We start from the raw sequence: 20,713 nt of genomic DNA on the forward strand, positions 1-20,713 counted from the left end.
ACAGAGATATTCTGTTGGATCATATCATATCCTACGCAGAAGATAATTTGCTGTTATCGCGTTTCATGCACGACAAAGACCCTAAACACAATCAAAGTTAGTGAAGTGTGCCTTCAAAGTTAGTGAAGTGTGCCTTAGAGGTGAATAAAATTGACGTTTTGAAGTGGCCAGCAGAATATCCCGATCTTAACCGATCTAGAATTTGTGGAATAGTGTTGAACATCACATTGAGCAAAAAAAAAACAACCAATTTAACACAATTGTGGCAGGAGATTCAAAATGCTTGGTATGCAATTCCAAAGTGAGGCTTTGGTTGAAAGTTTGCCAAGGAGAAATGCTTCTGTACTGCAAAATAAAGGGTTCCCTACCAAATACTAAGAAAAACTTAGAATTGATAACGGTAAGTACAATTTTATGAAGAAACTGTTGAATGTGCTAAATTGGTGTCCAGGCAAAAATTGATGTTTCTACATTCCACCCTTTTTACTTCTTACAGATGTTAAACATATTTTGATGAAGTAATATGAAAACATAGTCCTATGTATATGTTATGTAAATAAAATATAACTAATTTCAATATAAGAAAACAAATTGAAAATGAAATGGTTTTTATTTTCTTTAACAAGTGTGCTAAATTCTTGCCCACCACTGTATGTATACAATGGTTTCAATTTGTGATCTTAATTATATTTGACAAACTTCGGTATCATCTCAGCGTTTGGTTAATGTCGTTTCCATTTATAATTTTGCCAATGATAAGCTTAGTTCTGTTGCAGTTTTGAAGCAAGTGTTGGAGGTGGCTGGCAGAGGGATGGCCCACTCGGAGTCGGATAAAGTTTTTTATTTTAGATTTTGCACTGTTTGTGGAATGTATAGGTTTTGATTTTGTTGAATTCACTCCTACATAGTGGTGATTCAATATTCTCCATTAGTTTTCTTGGGTGATGATTAGTTGTCTTGTGAGGTCCTTCACAAGGTCATTCTTGGTATAAACATTCATTATAAAGGCATGTCGGTGACTTGCTTGCAAGGCTGGCGGCTTTATACGCGAGCTCATTGCCACGAATACCAACGTGTACAGAGGTTCGCATCAATTTTTTGTGCTGGTTTCAATTTAACAATAAAGAGCGGATGTTGTTGATGAGATTGGTGGTGTTGTTTTTGGTATTTATAAAACGGTATATTTTGAGCTATATTTTAAAATGTTTCGTTTACAAAACTATGAGAAATAAGAGAGTTATGTACTGTATTCTCAAAAAAGGTATTAAAGTATAAGGTATTTCATATACAATGACCTACGAATAAAAAAATATAAAAATCTATAAAATGGAGTAATCCTTAAAAACGTGTCGTTTTTTGGGATAAGCTAACAATTTACAACCAATAGACAGGGTGTAGGTCATTGTATAATAAATATATTCAAGAATACTCAGTTTAAATGGCTCAATAGCTTGTCGAATTATGATGACAGTAATTTTGATACATTTCGTTTTGAGAAAAACGCGTTTGAGGTTTCAACTATTTTTAATATACAATTTGCTAATCTGTTTTGCCTGGTCCATACAATTCGCCTTCTTCTTTCTTGAAAAATGCCTACTTAAAGGGAAATGCTTGTTTCCGGGCCGATTGTTTCTCTTTTGAGAACACCGCATGATTCTTTGAACTTCATATTCTTCCGCAATAGGTCAAACAACTAGGCTCATTACTTCCATAATTTTTAAAATACTTCAAAAACCATCATTAAGTATTGAAACTGCTAGAAAATTAGCGACCACAATCTTTTTCATCCCACTATGAAGGGGCTCTTTAAAACGCTGCTATTCAAAATCTGCTCAAGATACAAACTTTTCTCTTTCACACCATATTTTTTAAAGTATTAACTGTCGAATAAATCAAATAAAATCGAATTTTTGAGTGTGTTGCACTGGTAAAGACCCTTAAGAACCAAACATGTAATTTACTGTAAGACCAAAAATGATTGCAAGTATTATAATGAACATTCCTTGAGGTACGAGTATTACAGGTGAATTGCTTAAAGGGAAGAAGAGCAACTTACTATTTCACCAGTCCATAATTAATTAAAATAATGGTAAGAAATGGTGAGACAAGACATAAAGATGCTACGGTGTTCATGTGATGTAAGTAAACGCGTAAGAGACTTAATTCAGTTACTGTACGACGGCCAGAAATTCGAAATATATATATAACCTTTATACGTTTGTCAATTTTATAGTTGATAGCTAGATCAGATGGTGAGAAAAACTTCTTCTATGCAATTGACACTCATAGAAAAATGGTAAGTTATGTTTTTATGACAAAAGGAAGCATTCAGGATTTGATATTCCCCATTTAGCTATGCTGTCAATTTCAATAGGCTCATCATACCATTTAGTTGATGGTCTACATCCGAATAGAAGGGTTATGAACCTAAAAATGAATGTAAAAATCTTTGGGTACATTGGTAAGTGAATAAGAAGTTCCAGGCAGGTGAAAAAGAATAACGAATAACATAGTCCTCGCGTGAATTTTTTGAGTGTCCAACATACACCCATTAATTTGTATTGAAAGGACCGTAAGCATGCATTTGCGAAAGAGATCTGATTTCGAATTCTATGAAATGCCATTAAAAAGCTTCCTGTCTTCGAGGTATTTTTGGAGCTTCTTACACCACGAGTTATACTAATTTAAAACGTGCTTCCTTTTAAAAAATATCAAAATTAAAATGAAAAAAACTAAAACTTTCGGCAGGTTTTATAAATACATACATATATATTTAGTTGATTTTTATTTTTAATTAAATATTATTATAATTTAATATAAATTATTTAAATCGAACTCATCAGTATATTTTTATGTTTAAAATTTATTTGTAAGATACATACATTTATATACTTTTAATTTTAGCACGAACTGAAATAATATCCATATTTTACAAAGTATTCAGTAGTAGAAAAAACACTGGAAAGAATTTATATTATAATTATATATATTTACAACTGTAGTATTTATAACGATGTTTAATTTAAGGAAAAAAAAAAGAACCTAAAAACCACTGCCGAATTACGTAGTTACAGTTTGAAGAAGAAAGTAGATTTCTTTCTAGGCACCGTAATATTTGAACAAACAAAATTTAAAAAAAAAAAAATATATAAATACAGCTTCGATATAAGAATATTACGTAGGTTAAAAATACGGCATAATATTTGAAAGCTCGTAACTTATTTTTGTTATTTTGTTTTGTTCATAACCTACAGCAGCTCAGATCAGAACCAGAAAGAGACTCATCACACGATCAAACCAATTGTTTTCTTTTTTTACATTGAAAAGAACAAACAAATTCAACTAAAAACAAAAATTATAAGAATCTTTAAGGAATAAACTGCAATCTAAAAATATGTTGACATTTTTTGAAAATTATAATTCATCCTTCAGCAGAGTGTAGCGGTTTTTCGATGGACCTAGTTTCTTAAATGTCGACTCAGGTGGTGATGTGATGAATTTGACTTGAATATCATTTGAATCTTCATTATTTGATGGATCCGGTCCATAATGGAATTCCCTAAAATTGATGTTTAAGAAAAAAAAAAGTTATAAACAAAAAGAATTTATTGCAAGCAAATACCTATGAAGTTTTCCATTGTACAAATCTTGTAAGAACTCCTTTAATTTGCCTGGCTTGTACATGTCCTTGAAGTCGGGGAAAAGATACATATGCCTGAATGAATCAATTGCAATAAGTGGCAAATCATCATCTGATTTTCCTAAATGATGCAGTGGGTGTGCAAAACGTTTGCCATCAGCCGTTAGGAAGTTTACGTTCTCTTAAGTATACAAAAATAAGAAAAAATGTTATCAAAAATAAAGAGAGCACATTAAAATATAGATTACGTTTCTCGGAAAGAAGTTCATTTTCAATAATTGCTTTGTAGTCCTTAATGGATTCAGTATCATCTGGATTGTGGAATAATATCAAGAATGGTAGACCTTCTTCGGTAAGTTCTTCGGCATTTTCAAATGTTATCTCTCGAACCAGAGGAACACACTTCTCTTGGACCCAGATATTAAGTTCATCAAAGTTAACAAGACCACCTTTGTAGGTTTCATCATTTTCATGAGATAGAGCTACATCAGGTCTAAAAACGATAATAGGAGTTCCTGAAAAGTCAAAAATACAAGATTAAATAAAATTGTTTTATTTTTCATGTCGACGTGGAAAAGCTTATCCATATTAGCTTCGTGGAATGTATTTAAAAAAAAGAAATAGATTATAGACCGCATATGGTTTACTTAGATACATACACATAAATAATAAAAGTATAACAGATAGAAAAGTTATGTGCAAAATTTAGTTATATGAGAAGCTTCCACAATGGATACAAGTGCAAAATGGTTTGAAAAAAGGTTGTATAAATGTTCATATGGTGTATGAACATGAAAATATTTGTATTAAAAAATGGGTTTCGACTTTAAGTTGTCAACTTTTTGGCAATGTGCCAAAGGAAGGGTGAGAAACACCCACTGATCTCTGATATTCTATTGAGTCGTTAAGGGAGTTTTTTGGATAACAGTATAGCGAAAGATAAACGTCAAAGAAAACATATTTTTGAAAGTAATAGTTTCTTTTCATCAACTTGTGCGTGTCTCAAAAATAAAACTTCGAATTAAAATTAAATACAAAAATTATTACTCTAACTAAAAGTAATTTATGTGAAACCAATCGTAGTAGTTTATGCTTTGGAGCTGTTTGCCAATTGGTTGTTACTGTGCTGTGGTATTATTATGATTTGCACAGAGAGAAGTTCTCTCCACGACGACGAAGTCAAAACCAGAATAGGCAATGCGACCAAGACCATAAGTGGCAAGTGCGACAAAAGTTGACAAACATTTTTTTTACCGATACAGAGTCAGAGACAGACAACGCTTCGGATGATTCTGGGAAAAGGACGATGAAAGTACATAAGTCAAAACGATGAGGGTGTTTACCTGGATTTGAGCAAATGGGAAATGGAAATATACAAAGTTTCGACAAGTTTACCACGCAAAAATGGTAAGTTCTAAATCTATTTTTTTCTTTTAATTTTAACTATATTTTTTTCTTGTAGTGTTCAATCCCAGATGACAGGTTTAAAAATATTTTTGAAGGAATCCAAAATCAACACACTAGGCAGAAAATTTTATTATTTTCGGCCCTAGTTAACGAACACTTCGACAGTGTTTTCGCTCCGTTAGAGAAATCCTAAATCGAAATCGATAAGTGGAGTATTTGTGATCTCAGGATGCCGTATACATACAGAGGTTTTGACATCGTGCTATTCTCCGAAACAGTAGATGGCATGCAGCTGATGATAAACAGGCTTGCGATATATTGCAATCGATTTAATCTGGAAGGTAATTTGCAAAAATCGAAGATAATGATTTTCAGAGGTGGGGGTGGCAGATATTCAAGAAATGAGCAGTGGAAATATAACGGACAGACAATCAACATTGTGCGCGAGTACAAATACCTAGGAGTTTTGGTAACCTCAACCCTGAATATGAGACAACATCTGGAGGGAGGCTGTTGCTTCAGAAACAGGTATGTTGAGGTATGTTGAGCACAATGCTAAGCAAAAGTTGTTCCACTCTACAGCCCTGTCAATCCTGCTCTACGGAACGCAAGTTTGGGGATATTCCTGCTTTGATTCTGTGGAAAAATTCCTAAGATTTTTTGTGAAAAGTTTACTTCCACTACCAAAAACTACCCCAAACTACATGGTTTACCTAGAAACAGGTACACCACCTTTGATTATGGACACCCTCGCAATACACTTCAACTATATTGTAAAGGTATTTGAAATGGATGGTAATCGGATACCAAAAAAAGTTCTAAGAGCAGCTATCCAAGGAAAAGGATCAATGTTCGAAGAACGGACTAACCTCGCCGAAACATGTGGTACAACCCTGAACATATCCTCAAGGGAACAACCGTCAATGCTAAGTAGAAAGTTCAATGAGATCCTCGAAAAGTTTGGAAGCATCTTGTTTGAGAGATATGCATCGAAAGCCAGCTCTTCTCTGCCTAGATGCTACTATAATCGTCTTAACTATAACCTTCAACAGAACTCGTACCTTCTAAATAAGAACTCATTAAATAAAATAAATATTATTTTCAAAGCAAGAGGAGAATTGCTCAGTCTCAACTTTGTACCCCACCGACCAGATCTTCCTTTACTGTGTAGTCTATGTAACTTGAAAGCGCGTGAAGATACATTTCATTTTATTGCAACATGTCCTGTTCTGATTGAAATTCGGTTGAGATATTTCAACAAACGCAACTTGGAAGAAGGAGAAATGCTCAGCATACGGCGACCAGGGATGGGATGGACTTTACAGCTATGTTATCACAGCAATGCGTTATAGAAAAGCTATTATTGAAGAAGATTTTTAATTATATAAAATAGTAAACAAAACAAATTTTAACAATTTCTGTATTTTTTCAATGAATTCATATTATAATATGTCACTCTGGTAGACGGCCAAATAGGCCATACCAATTAGGCTTTAGAAATTAATATTATGAAATGTTATTATTCTATGAAATAAAGAAGTCAATTAAACTTAAACTAAAAAAAACAGAGGTTTTGCGATTCAATAAATAATTAAAATCGGTTAGGACGGACGAATCCATTTTTAAAATCTAAAATTAAATCGTGAAGCAAATAACCCATCCTCATCGAATCATCACACAAACGCCCGAATCAACCAAGATAGATTTAATATATGAAATGTATTTTAATAAAAAATGGCCCAATTATGCCTCTGGACCAAAATCAGCACCAAACAGTGGCTCGATTTGGGTGTATCGGCTTTTCAATGTATGCTTGCGGGTTTTCTGTGACCCAAACGCGAACATTTTGCTTGTTTACATACCCGCCAAGATCAAAATTCATCAAAACTGATCATTATTTGAAAAGATGTTTTTTTTTGGCGAAATCGGCATTTTCTCTAAACGTTGTTTCCAGCATTCAAGCGTATACACAACCATATTCGTTCAGCGGAAGGATAAATCTAATTATCTGTCAAATCAGACATTCAAGAAATAAGCACTAGTTGAAAAAAAAAGTTAGATGACAGACCCTATATATTACCTTACGAGTACCTATCTTTAAGTGAAGATTTCAAAAATGTTGACATTCAACATAATGCATTAAAGATCAAGCTTTTAAAATTATAAAATATCTCCCTGTAGAATATTTTAATGATATTTTTGGCTGCAGCACAAGAGAATCGAACTTACGACTAGGAAATCACTACAGAAAAAAAGGCTGCTATGCTGCTGCACGTCAGCAACGGAAGTCATCAATTTCGCTCCATTGTAGGTGGCAGTAGAAAACTCAGCTAAAGGCGCAATGTTTATGATTTGCTAAGGAGGGAATGTAGACAGGGAATATCACACGTTTCAGGCAAATTCTGCACGTTCACCAACTTGGTTTTAATTTAAATTAAAGTTGTTCTCCAGACAGATTTGTTTCCCTACAATGTGTTCATAATGAAAGCGTGGAAATATTTCTAATATGTGCAAAACTCCACTTTTTTTAAACAAACAAAAATTAAAAAAACAAAATTGAAAAGTAAAATTAAAATAACATAAACAAGCAACCATGAATTTATTAATTGTAATAATATAAATAAAGAAAAAATATATAATGAAACTGTGAAACAGATATTGGATAAGTTGATTACCTATAGGTTTTGCATCTCCTTCATTTTGCTCTTAGAAAGGATGGAAAAAATTTCATGCATGTTAATTTAATTATTATATTATATTATATTATATTTATGTACATATCAACATTTTAAAAACTAATATTATATTTAGATTAATAAAAGCCAATTTAAGTTTTTATCTTACCTGGAGGATGCATTGCTTTAGATGAATCTCCAAAGCCAACATGGAATTGACAGTCTTCTTTAAGATTAGTTGCAACTCTTCGGAATGTATTATACTCAGGTTGATCACGACGATCGAAATAACCAATAATAATTCGTTTCTTCGAATCGAGATTTTCCAAATCTTTAAGTGAATGGAATTCTTTAATTGGATCTTCCAAATGTTTTTTAACAAATTCTAAGAAAGCTTCAGCTGATCTCTGTCCACGGTATTCTCTTTTCGTCAATTGTCCATTACGTACCACTTTAAGTGTGGGATATTTTGTGATGTGGAAACGTGAAGCAATACTTGTTTCACGATCGCAATCTACTTTGCCAAGAACAACTTTTCCAGCTTCAGGGAATGCTTCTCTTACCTTAAAAGAAATATTTTTTTAACTTATTAATGAATGGCACATGATAGAAAAATATTAAACAATTTTATTTACCTTATCTGCTGCCTCATTGAATACAGGTTGAAGAATATTACTGAATCGACACCACTCAGCATAGAAGTTAAGAAATACCAATTCATTTGATGCTTAAAGCGTGAATTAGATAAGATTGGTAATATTAAAAATGAATCTTAGAATAAACTTCAATCAATTTTTTATAGAAACTATATTTTTTTTGTGAATCCTGTTATATTGACTATAAAAAAGTATGAATTATAGTTTTCAGATTATTGATGATCTCAAGACAGCTCAAATTTCAAAACCGTCCCGAATGTTCAAGCTCCAAAACAGTTAAAATAGCTCAGATTAATTTAAGACCACTAAGACTTTGAAGTCGCCAAAAAAACGTCAAGAAAATTCGAGGTGATTCTAGCCGAACTGCATACATTTTGTATACCCATCAGTACAAACACCGTAAAGACAACTCAACAATCGTTCCTGATCGTTTAATAATTGATTCAAAAGGTCATGGAAAGCAAGCTATCCAAGGTCGTGAGATATATACAATGAGAGATGTTATTTAATTGACTAATTTAAGTTTTCAAAACATATAAAATCAGATATGGAGATATGGAATTGTGCCAAAAAAGAACTTAAGAAAAACTTTCGAAAACCCCTTAAGATCAGATGGGGAAAAATATGTTTGGCATCGACCTGACCAACAATACAACCCAAAAGTACACTCTAAAATTAATTTAAACTTAGGAGGAAACGTAACGGAGCGAGGAGCTTTCTTTTAACACGGTGTTAGTCCAATTGTAAAAGTAAACTTATGAATGGACCAGTAAAGTCTGGCATCTTGCTCTCTTATCGAAAATGAGTGCTTTCGGTATCGACGAATCTCTTCTTTGTTGGATTAGAAAATTTCTTTCGAACCGTTCAATACAAGTTGCTTTGGACGGATTCAAGTCTGAAACTCATAAAATTAATGCTGGTGTGCCCCAGGGCTCCTGTCTGCTACTTTTAATTCAATACATTGTTTCGCTTACGATAGCACTCTTAGCTTTTCATATTCGTTTCCAGACTTACAATCCTGCTCTTCGGATGTGGAACTGCAACGGCATTATATGATTAGCCCATTAAATTCCGACCTACACAGCATTGTACAATGGGGAATACAAAATCGTGTGGAATTTAATGCTTCGAAAATGCAATACTGTCTTGCATCGTTTAAGCGAGATAAACCCTCTTTGCCACTATATTATATGAGTGGCACTTGCATCAACGAAACGGAAAATCTTGACATGTGCATCAGCAACCACCTTTTGTGGAGCGATCACATACGCGATGTTGCCAAAAATTCCGCAAGATGTCTAGGTTTTTTGAGACGTTGCGAGAAATTTGTCTCTCCGTCTGATTCGGCTACAATCTACAAAACCTATATACGGCCGAAACTTGGATATAACTCTCATCTCTGGGCTGGTGCTCCAGTAACTTGTTTAAGCCTCTTGGACAGTATTCAAAAAAGAGCTTTTGAAATGGGTGGTGAAATTTACATCATCAACTCGTTTACATCGACGCAAGGTTTCTTGCCTCACCCATTTTTCCGTTATTTTAACGGACTATGCTCTAATGAAATAGCCAGTTGCATTCCTCCCCTTAAACAATTTAACCGTAATACCCGCGCTTCTAGGAATGCCCATCAGTTTAACTTCGGCCATACTATGAAGTACAGTGATTCGTTTTTTAGCCGTACTACACGAATGTGGAACGCCTTGCCACAATCTATCTTTCCCTGTCATTGCAATGTTCAGAAATTTAAAACCAATGTACACCGACACCTCCTATCAAACCCTTCCCTCTTTTCCTAATGCTCACACTGTGTCTTTGGCATATTAAAGGTTTACGAAACCCTTTTAGTGTTCGCTAATTATACAAAAAAAAGTACATTTATAAAAGCATTGTGGAAGATCATATGCTTTCTTATGTTGATGAAAATTTGCCCATGGCGGTCTGAAATGGCCGACTCAGTCTTCCATTCTCCAAAATATTTGGAGGACATTGAGCGTCAGTTGGAAGGCAAATACCTCAAAAACTTAGATGATCTTTGGGAAAACATAAAAAACGCTTGGTCTTCCATGCCAATTGAACGATTCAGAAAATGTCAAGCTAAGGAAAATAGCAAAGGATTTTCAACTAATCATTAACTTTAGGAGTCATAGTAAAATGTTAATTTCCTTTTAAAAAGCGTGTGCTATTTAAGTATCCAAGAAACAACAACTAAGAATAATAAAAAGGTTGTGTTCTAATAGATTTGATTCAAGCAAAACAAATAAGACGCAAATGTTCTATGTACTTGAAATTATTAAAGGACCAAGTTAAATAAAAAAGTGTTCTATTTATGTGTCCACCACTGTATATGTAATAACAATTACACGATTAAGTTAAGTAATATTTATTTATATTTCGGTTAATAACCTCAATACACATATTCATATATTAGTAGATGCATTGAACCACATGTGTATCTGTTTAATGTAGTACAATCATTATTTGAGTATTCAATTTGTTTATTTAGCCGATACCACGGTTCAGCTCTTAAGAAATACCTACATGACTTAAAATAATACAGAAAACGTTTATGCATTCGTTATGTTTACTTTAACCCATTATTAAGATTTTAACATAACAAAACTTTCAGAACAGAAAAACATTTGTATTTATATAACCATTGTCATAGATATATTCTACCCATCATTTTTAACATATTTCTCTGAAATTGTGTTTTAATACACCAACTTTTTGAAACCATAAGTACATAAGATGCAGTCGTACAATTTATTTTATTTTCATTTAAAACAATCTTTAATTTTTCTCATCGCAGAACAGTATGCATTCGATTAAATTAAGGCTTTATTTAACTATTTGATCTTTCAAGTCTCTGTTTCTTTGAAAATAAATATTTAATTTTTGATTTATTTCGAGAGCTAAGCGAAGTAATTGTTAACAATTGCAATATTTATTCATTATTTGTGTTGTTAAAATGTTCCTTAATGCTTTCCCAAATACCTGTTTTTCTTACCAGTGTTCTTCGTACCTCTGATGTGAAGATTAATTAAAATCCTTGATAATTTCAAAGAGACTACAAGCATGTTCATTGTTCATACTCAATTACTAAACTCAGATATTTTTGCAACAAAACGTATGTACAATTCTTCGTGTCCATTATCGGCAGCGACTCTCCTGGAATGCTCTTAAATTTAACGATAGATGTTTTTTCGCAATTTTCCAGATCCTCTCCAATCACTTCTTGTTCCATAAGTTACGCCATCAATATGGGCAAATAAATGACGGAATGGCAGCTCATTCATATGCAACATGCAATCTATCTATTGAAATGGTCTTTTTAATCTTTTTTCAACAGGCGCATGATTCCTCTCTATAGGGAAGAGCTCTACCGAGCAATGTCTAGTTTTGGCATCCCTGTCAAACTTATCCGTTTGTGCAGAATGACAATGGAGAATGCACGCTGCTCTATCAAGGTCGGAAAAGATCTTACCGATGCATTTGATGTCAAAAAAGGTTTTAGACAAGGCGATGCACTGTCATGCGACTTCTTCAACACCGTTCTGGAAAGAATTGTGCAAAACTCAACCGTCAACACTTGAGGCACAATCTTCCAAAGATCCATCCAATTACTCGGATACGCAGATGATATTGACATAATTGGAAGATCAAAGCGTGATGTCAGTGGAGCGTTTTTGAGCATTGCGACGGAAGCGAAGAAGATGGGTTTAGTGGTCAATTAGGGCAAGACCAAGTATATGCTGTCATCAAAAAAGGACACTGAACGACGACGTCTTGGACAAAACGTCATCATGGACAGCTAAAACTTTGAGGTAGTTAAGGACTTTGTCTACCTAGGCACCGCTATTAATGCAGACAACGACACCAGCGCTGAAATCAAACGAAGAATAACTCTTGCAAATCGCTGCTTTTTTGGACTTAGAAGGCAATTGAGAAGTAAAGTCCTCTCTCGAGCATGTAAAATCACCATCTATAAGACACTCATCATCCCGGTTCTCATTTATGGTGCTGAGGCCTGGAACCTGTCAAAGAAAGATGAGAGCGTCTTAGGATGCTTCGAGAGAAAAATTCTTCGGGTGATTTTTGGTCCCGTACGCATAGATGGAGAATGGAGGAGAAGACATAACGACGAACTGTACGGGCTGTACAGCGACACTGACCTAGTTAGCAGAATTAAAGTCCAACGGCTTAGATGGCTAGGTCATGTAGAGCGGATGGACATCAACCCTCCAGCCCGGAAGGTCTTCGAATCCAATCCCGAGGGACGGTGCAGTAGAGGAAGACCGCGACTCAGGTGGCGCACGCAGGTGGGAGGGGACCTCAACCAACTTGGCGTGCGAAACTGGAGACAGCTAGCTAGGGACCGAGCTGGCTGGAGACGTTTGTTGGTTGAGGCCCAGGTCCGCCCCGGACTGTAGTGCCACCTTAAGTAAGTAAGTAAGCATGATTCCTCCAAATTTCCCAACATTGACATTGGTACCATCACATCCAATAGCTACTAAATTTTCCAATGAAATGTTTTCTGTCAGGAAATACTTAAATAACTCTTGTTCTTTAGCAGTACCTGATTTTGGAGCAATGTAACCTAAGTATTTTGACTCTGGTTCGCTTATTAGTGAAATATGTTCTTCGATCACTTGTTCTTTGGAGTCGTCAACTGTAAAAATATCTTCGCTATCTGAATCTTCACATGAATCCGATGGTGCTTCTGGTGGAATATTGTTATGAACAGAAGCAGAAATACTTTAAGACGTTTTCGCAAGGCCAGTTGCTGATGTTTCTCTATCCATTTTTCTTTTCAAACTTTTCTGATTATTTTTTGTAGCGAGTACATCTGTGTTCCCAATTATCATTTTCCTTGTGGATCTTTGATCATTTAGAAAACTTCTTTCATTCAGTGGTACCTTTCTCTCTTTTGGACAGTTGCATTTCGAAAAATCGAAAAAATATTTAAAAGATGAAATGTCAAATAAAACTTTGCTAGCAGAAACAAATTCCTCTAGCTTCTTTTTTGGAATGTTGGGATGGAACTTAGGGAACTTTTTACACTTATCATGATAAGATTTTATCATTTGTAATGATCTTGTAGTTGAAACAACCGGTAGTGATGCCTGTTTCCAAACAAATTCGATTTTTTCACACACTATATCACTTATTTCCTTGAAAGTTGGTTCCTTTTTATTAATTTTCAAATTGTACCTGTTCCATTCATTACATTTCATTACCTTCTTTGTCTATCTTCGTAAGTGGGCAGTAAATTATTCTTAAAATCACAAGTCTCGCTAAATATAGGACATTTGAAAGCCTTTTTTCTTCTACGTTCCATTACGACAGATTTAATTCAAAGACATTTTAAAAGCAATCACAAACACAACTATAAATTAAAACTTGGCTTCAATTTTGCGACTACACTGAAGATGAAGAACCTTAAAATGAATGCCAAGTTACTGTGTTTTTTTAAAATTTGGATATCGGCCTACTTTGATTTGTGTTTTGAATAAAGTTCAAATATCAAAATGAACCCAACAGAAAGTCAAAGCCAACTCATTTAAAAAATTGAAAAATAAAAAAAACAATCATGGTAAATAAGTTGAAAACGTTAAAACTTTAAAGATAACTTGGAGGCAGATAAAGTGGTTCCAGTTGATGGAGAGGCGGTCATAGATTGATTGAATCTGAACCACTGCACCGATTTCAATGAAACTTTCTGCAACAATTCTATATTCTATTCTTATAACAATTCTATAAAAAATCATCATGTAAAATATCCGCCCTCTAACAAGCCCACTTTTTTAAATCTTCAGATAATAAAAATTCGTGAAGGTAGGAAAATCACATTATTTTTTTATAAACGTGAGGCTATAACTCATCTGTTTAAATTACTTCAAATGAAAAAAAAAAAAATATGAATATATAACGGTAATATCTACAAAAAATTGATATACCATTTTGAAAACCTAAAGTCTGTCAGATAATATTGATAGCCTGCGAGCGACGTTTTGACCTCTTCCCGCAGTCTTCGAACTTATTTCTGAACAGCTTTCGCTTCATACGAGTAGATGGTTGATCTGCACTTGCCTGAGTACATACCTCTGTTTCGCTTAACCAGTCGCTGTATTTTTCGTACAGTCTTGTTTTCGACCGAGTTACTTGCTTCCAATATATGTTAAACCGCTTGCACAGTAAAAAAATTCGATTTTGCAAGTGATCAGTTTGAATGTCTTTAGCGTCCGGTAAGGACAACGTCAAGGCCTCATACACCTTACGATTCCTCTCAGTCTCATTTTTAATATTGTTCAAAGAAAGCCACATATCCAGAACCCCCAGACGTTTAAAAGAACACTTCAGATAAGCACCTTTAAAAAAAAAATGAAGTTAGAAGGAGACTGCAGAGTCAATCGCAGCCCATCGCAGCTAGACGCACCTAGATGCTGTTGTTTTTGGAACTACATACATGGGACCATTAAGTTAGTTGTAAGTTATGGATAATTAGGCTAGTTTTATGAATTTTTGTCTAGCTTTAAGATAGGTTTAAGATTGAATAAATAAAAATGAATTTGGAAAAAAAAAATATTTTGGTATATAATTCATGCATGACTCTTCTTGACTTTGTTATTAAAAGTCTCGTTGAATTGGAGAAAAAAAGAAAAAAAAAAACAAATTTTGGGCTTTCTTTGTGATAACTTGCTCTTGGTTATGAAGTGATAAATAAATAATAATAAAATACTTTATAAACATAGCACATACCTTCAGTTTGAATATTTGAATTACTAACAAATATAAAAAAAAACTATTCTTAACAATATAGGACTTTAAAGCTTATTGCAAAAAGAGCACTTGCTATGACAATGATATTTGTCTGGTATGTCCCACTTTGGAAGCACAGAATGAAAAGTTCTGTTTGTGGATTTGATTTTTTTTTTGTGTAATCAGGTGGCATGGCTATTTGTAAATACTATATGGAAATATGAGCCAATAATAACAACGTCAAAGTTTTACCCTATGACCTACTACGGTCCCACTGTGCATATGGCCAATTTTTAGTGCTATTAGAACTCTCAATTCTCAAAAATAATTGTTTGACCCACCCTATTGTACATTGTCGTACAAGAAAGATATTTTTCTTAAAAGAAATTATCAACAATTTCTGATTTAATATTTTACGATACTTAAAATGTTATTTGTCTAGCGTCAATAAATGCCAATACACTACACCACAGTTTATCTGTATAGGATCAACAATTTATTCAGAGAATTTAACAGCCTGCAATACATTTCCATATCTAAACTAATAAATAACCTATCATGCAAACTATTCTCACCAGAAAAAAACAATGAAATTTACTTTTGGTTACCTACACTCAGTACAAATCTTATTTGAATAAGTTGAAAGATAATTTTGTATAGTTGTTAGTTTCTTACATCAAAATTAAGTTTAAACAAAATCATTTCCGCTCTTATTGGAGAATAATAATATTTATTATGGACCAACGCTATTTTTGTACTTCGCTATTCGAAAGTAGTTTCTATGTTGAAATATTAATTACTAGTTGGTCTAAAACAATTCCTTTGATCTATGTGTGATTATTGTTTACAGAAAATACTTGTTATTACTTAAAATGTGTTGTTTTAATGTTCAATTAAGTTCTTATTATTTCCCAATTCAATCTTAATGGTTTACTAATGAGCTTAAGTATGCTTTAAATTTAAAACAACATACAATACTGATTTTGGTTTTATATTATTTAAATGACGAAAAGGTGTATATTCCAATTATAATAATATGAAATATATGTAGAATATTATTCGAGAAAATGTTTGAACCTCGTTATACGAGGAGTAGTGTATCTCATGGTAAACCAAATTTGTTAATGACTGTCTTCAATTCACTTTGCAACCTACATAATTCTTATCAAAGCCACAATAAAACTTTATCATTATTTTATAACTACTTAATATACGTTTTCATAAATAAATAAGAGACATCCAAAAAAGTACAACACTTATGAAACATTAAACTCGAAATACTTAAATGTGCGCGGAACAAGAAACAGAACCAGAAAATTTAATTTGCAAGCTATTATACGCTCAAAAATGTCTAATGGCAAAACATAACAACAAATGTGCATTCTTAGAAGCGATAATCATATTTTGTTATGAACTTAGCAAAACGTGAATGACAACAATGACGTCTCCTTCAGTAATCACGAAAGACGTAACTTTGAGGTAGGCAAGGATTTTGTCTACTTGGGCTCTACAATAAATGCAGAAAATACCAGCGCTATACGGGCTGTACATTGATATAGCTGAGTCAAGAAGAGGGCATGAAAACCAATGCTCCGCTCGGAAAGTCTTCAAATCCACGCAGGAGGTCTTCCTCTACGGCGTTGTACTATCAGCAGAGGAAGATAGCGTATCAGGTGACACGCACAAGTGGAAAGTGATGGCTGAGTCAAGAAGAGAGCATGAAAACCAATGCTCCGCTCGGAAAGTCTTCAAATCCACGCAGGAGGTCTTCCTCTACGGCTTTGTCCTATCAGTAGAGGAAGATAGCGTATCAGGTGACACGCACAAGTTGAAAGTGACCTCACCCAACTTGAAGTGCGTAACTGGAGACATCTAGCTTACTTACTTACTTAATTAAGGTGGCGCTACAGTCCTGTATGAACTAGGGCCTCACCCAACAAACTTTTCCATCGAGCTCGCTGCTTAGCTAGTAGCTAGGAGACATCTAGCTAGGGACCGAGAAAGATGCATATGTTTGTTGGATGAGGCTTAGTTCATACAGGACTGTATCGCCACCTTAAATAAGCCAATTTGTACGTCTGCGATTTTTGAGAACTTTGTCATTTAGCTAAGAGAGCGAAAAATTAAATAATAGGTGCATTCGTTTGCTTTCCTTTGTTTTGGTAACACTGGTCCAGTACCCTTGGTGCATGGTTTGTGTGTAGACATGTCATGCAAGATGAATGCCTCCCTGTGTCAATCAAAGTTTTTTTTCACGGGTACTGCTCCTTATGATGAATTGACAAATCTTGTAGGTTTCCTCCAACCTTGACAACATTACTCGCACATAGGAGCGGTTGAAAGTTGTAAGTCAATATTCCATTGTTCTCAATGGACTTGCGCCACCTAATTTATTTTAACACCGGTTTTGGTTTTTGTATCTGTATTTTAACCATGAATCGTATTACAAATAAAAAGCGCAACAAATTAACAGCGATTTTGCGCTACAAAGTAGGTGTGAAGTGTTTCAAAATACGCCGAATTTTAAGTTAATGGGTTGTTGAAAAGCAACAAAGATCCACTATTTAATTAATAAAAATTGTGTTCAGCAACGAAGCTTATTTCTGGTTGAATGGATAGGTGAACAAGTAAAACTGACGTATTTGGAGTGCGGACCGGCACTTTTTTAAAGTTGATGTATAATGAATAGTGATGAATGATAACAGATTTTTTTCTGCATAAAATGGAAGAGCAACATAGAACACGTAATAATGGGCCAATTGAGAGGCGAGTTTAGTGAACAGTTAATTGCACTTTGAGCCCATTGAATTAGCCACCTGAATCGTGCTATTTAACGCCTCTTGACTATTTGTTGTGGGCTTTGCTGCAACTCCTGCCTAAAGCGATAAGTGCGCTTGAATTGACGTACCGGAGGTCAACATTGAAGCATTTATTCGTGACATACCGTAAAGAGTGTGCTAAAATTGGAAGAAGACACCATTTAAGGTGTAGCCGTGAAACAATCCAAAAACATTAAACTAAAACGACCGTATCTTCGATTTATAACAATAAAGTAAAATATAAAGGTACAGTTTTCTAAAGAAATTATTGATAGATCTTAAAAAATCACTATTTATAGGTTCGATATTTTAATTTATTTTTGTACTGTATGAATAATAATAATTAATAAAATATACCTAGTACAATTTTATTTCTAACCTGATTCCTTATAGTTTGCACTAGCTTACAACTTTCGGAAGTCTATTTACATGAAAATGACCGAAACAATTATATACCAAAAAAAGAAACGACCAGCATCCGCAAGACACATAAACGTAGGATTTAAAAAAATCCAAAACTTGAGAAAATGAATAAAAACATTATTCTTTTTCATTATAACTTAACAAAAAGGGGATTAAACGGCTTTAACTATTTATTTTAGTTCTAAACAGTTTTATGGCCCTTTTGTTTTTTTATAAGATAAACTTGAAAGCAAATAGTGTTCTCAAAAGACGTATTAGACATTGTAGGGTTAGTAACCTATGTACATATTTATTAAACCTATATTTCTACCGTTTTTTTATGTTTTGTGAAGATTTAGAATTGTTGTTTCCAGTTCCATCCATTGATATATCGAACATATTCAATTTAATAATAATCAACTAAACATTCTTCACAATAACTCTTAGAAAAAGAAAAAACATATTTATTGACGTTTAATACCTTTCTTAAATTAGCCTATAATTATTAACAATTTCATTTGGAATCTACCATACTTTTCAAAACAAAACCAATCAAACTATTTTACTTAAGAATCATTCTCTTATCTATCAAGCTCTCTTAGGTATACCTATTTTCCCAAATTAAAGATGCACATGAGATACTTATAAACGTTGACAATTTTACTAATTGTTTGTAACTGATAAGAAAGATCAAAAATAAAATATCAAGATCAAGTGCAAACCGAAAAGAGTTAAAATACAAAACTGCTTCAACTTCAACTGATATCATCCTACATACCTAAACACAACACCGTCAGAAGAGCGTAAGTAATTAAATAATCATCAATAATGTGGCAGTGATAGTTGATGATGACACGTTATATACAACGTTCGATACAATAAATATGGAAATGTTTTCAAAGAAGGTAAATTTGAATTTTTTTCTTACCTAGAGTCATATCAATATTTTGACTATTCAATTCAACAGCCCCGCTGTCGGTTGGATTGTAGAAAACATAAAAGATCTGAAAAATAAAAGAGCATCATTATGATTAAAGGTTTCTTTTTAGTCTTGAGAACAACATTAGGGAGACAAAAAAAAGAAACAAGTTGCGAGTTGAGTTGGAATGGGATGGGACCACGAACCGATCACCAATCAGTGAGTGCAACATCATTTACACAACATAAATTATAATGTTAATTGTTTACTAATGGTTTGCAAAAGTCGTGGCACGTTTTTTCCTCATTAATTCAATAAGAAAACGAATTAAGGTCTTTTTTTCTGAACTATAAAGATCCCCTCCCACCGTTTATCAGTGGAAGAAATCAATTTGCCGCAACATTTGCCAACAATTAAATCCAAACCCCAAGAACTTACCATGATAACTTGGAAGAAAATACATTTTGTACTGCTAAATAGATTCATGTTGAATGGATTTTCGTTGATATTAAATAGAAAATTTATGTAAATTTCATTAAACGAGATCAAAAATATCTCCCCCGTCACCAGAGATGAGAAACTTTTGCTTTTTTTTTGTTCTTTTATCTTTTTTTCAAGTTTTCACACACGACAAGAGACACGGTACAGCACACACAAGTTAGAGCAGCACCAAGAAAAACCAAATCCCAAATCGGCAGCAGAAGCAGGCAGAACTACTTTATAAATGACATTTCTAGAAATGTTGCCAACTTAAATAAATAAACTTTAAAATTCAACTAGCGACATCTGTTGAGTTTTTCGATTTTTAAATATATATGAAGGGTGTGTCAAAAATAATATGAAAGTTCAGTGTTAGTGTGGCCATCATATACAACTTTCTGCAGTTTTTTGATTCCTTTCATTCTTTAGTGTCATTTGTTTTGCATTGATCTCAAGATTTAACAAGGTTAATCGTGCTTCAATAGTTCTAAAGTGTTCTTAGACATGAGTTTTAAAAGCTTGAGTGAGTAAAATCTGATCATTTGATGTTTCCAGGGGTTTTGTGTATAGATAAAACTTTTGCGAATTTTGACTTGGACTGAACAAAAACCGTTTTTTGAAACATAAGGTTTTAATTTAGATTGGATTTTTACGGTTTGTTTAATTTATACGTTTCTAAAATCTTAATGGCATTAAATTTTGCTGAATTTTCTTTGAAAAGTGAATTTGATAATTTTTGATTTAAATGTCTGTTCTTGAAATAATATGAAATTAACAAAGGAGTAAAAAGTGACCTTCAATTCTCGACCGTTCATGTGTCTACTAATGTCAGGAATGGAGGAGACCTACAGTATTTTGATATCTAATTGGAAACGTCAAATTTGCGAAGCATTTTTACATGACAAACTTCCTTCTGCCCAAAAATTGTTTCAGAATTGTCCCTTTAACATGACACA

The 20,713-nt window shown here is 33.6% G+C and overlaps 1 protein-coding gene across 2 annotated transcripts; it reads right to left on the minus strand.

Moving 5' to 3' along the window:
- Positions 1-2,968: 2,968 nt before the first annotated feature.
- LOC129946320 (endoplasmic reticulum resident protein 44) lies at positions 2,969-19,980 on the minus strand. Of its 2 annotated transcripts, XM_056056457.1 has the most exons (8): positions 19,716-19,980; positions 19,287-19,362; positions 8,358-8,449; positions 7,892-8,285; positions 7,723-7,752; positions 3,889-4,155; positions 3,623-3,821; positions 2,969-3,559 (listed from the first exon to the last, which is right to left on the minus strand). In XM_056056457.1, the coding sequence occupies exons 1-8, from the start codon at positions 19,761-19,763 to the stop codon at positions 3,415-3,417; spliced, it is 1,251 nt and encodes a 416-aa protein (XP_055912432.1). In that variant the 5' UTR covers positions 19,764-19,980; the 3' UTR covers positions 2,969-3,414. The 2 variants fall into 2 exon arrangements, with proteins under 2 accessions (XP_055912432.1, XP_055912433.1); XM_056056458.1 differs by lacking the exon at positions 7,723-7,752 and having other exon boundaries at positions 19,716-19,979.
- Positions 19,981-20,713: the final 733 nt, after the last annotated feature.

The sequence above is a fragment of the Eupeodes corollae genome, chromosome 2, assembly GCF_945859685.1.
Source record: "Eupeodes corollae chromosome 2, idEupCoro1.1, whole genome shotgun sequence".
NCBI lineage: Eukaryota > Metazoa > Arthropoda > Insecta > Diptera > Syrphidae > Eupeodes > Eupeodes corollae.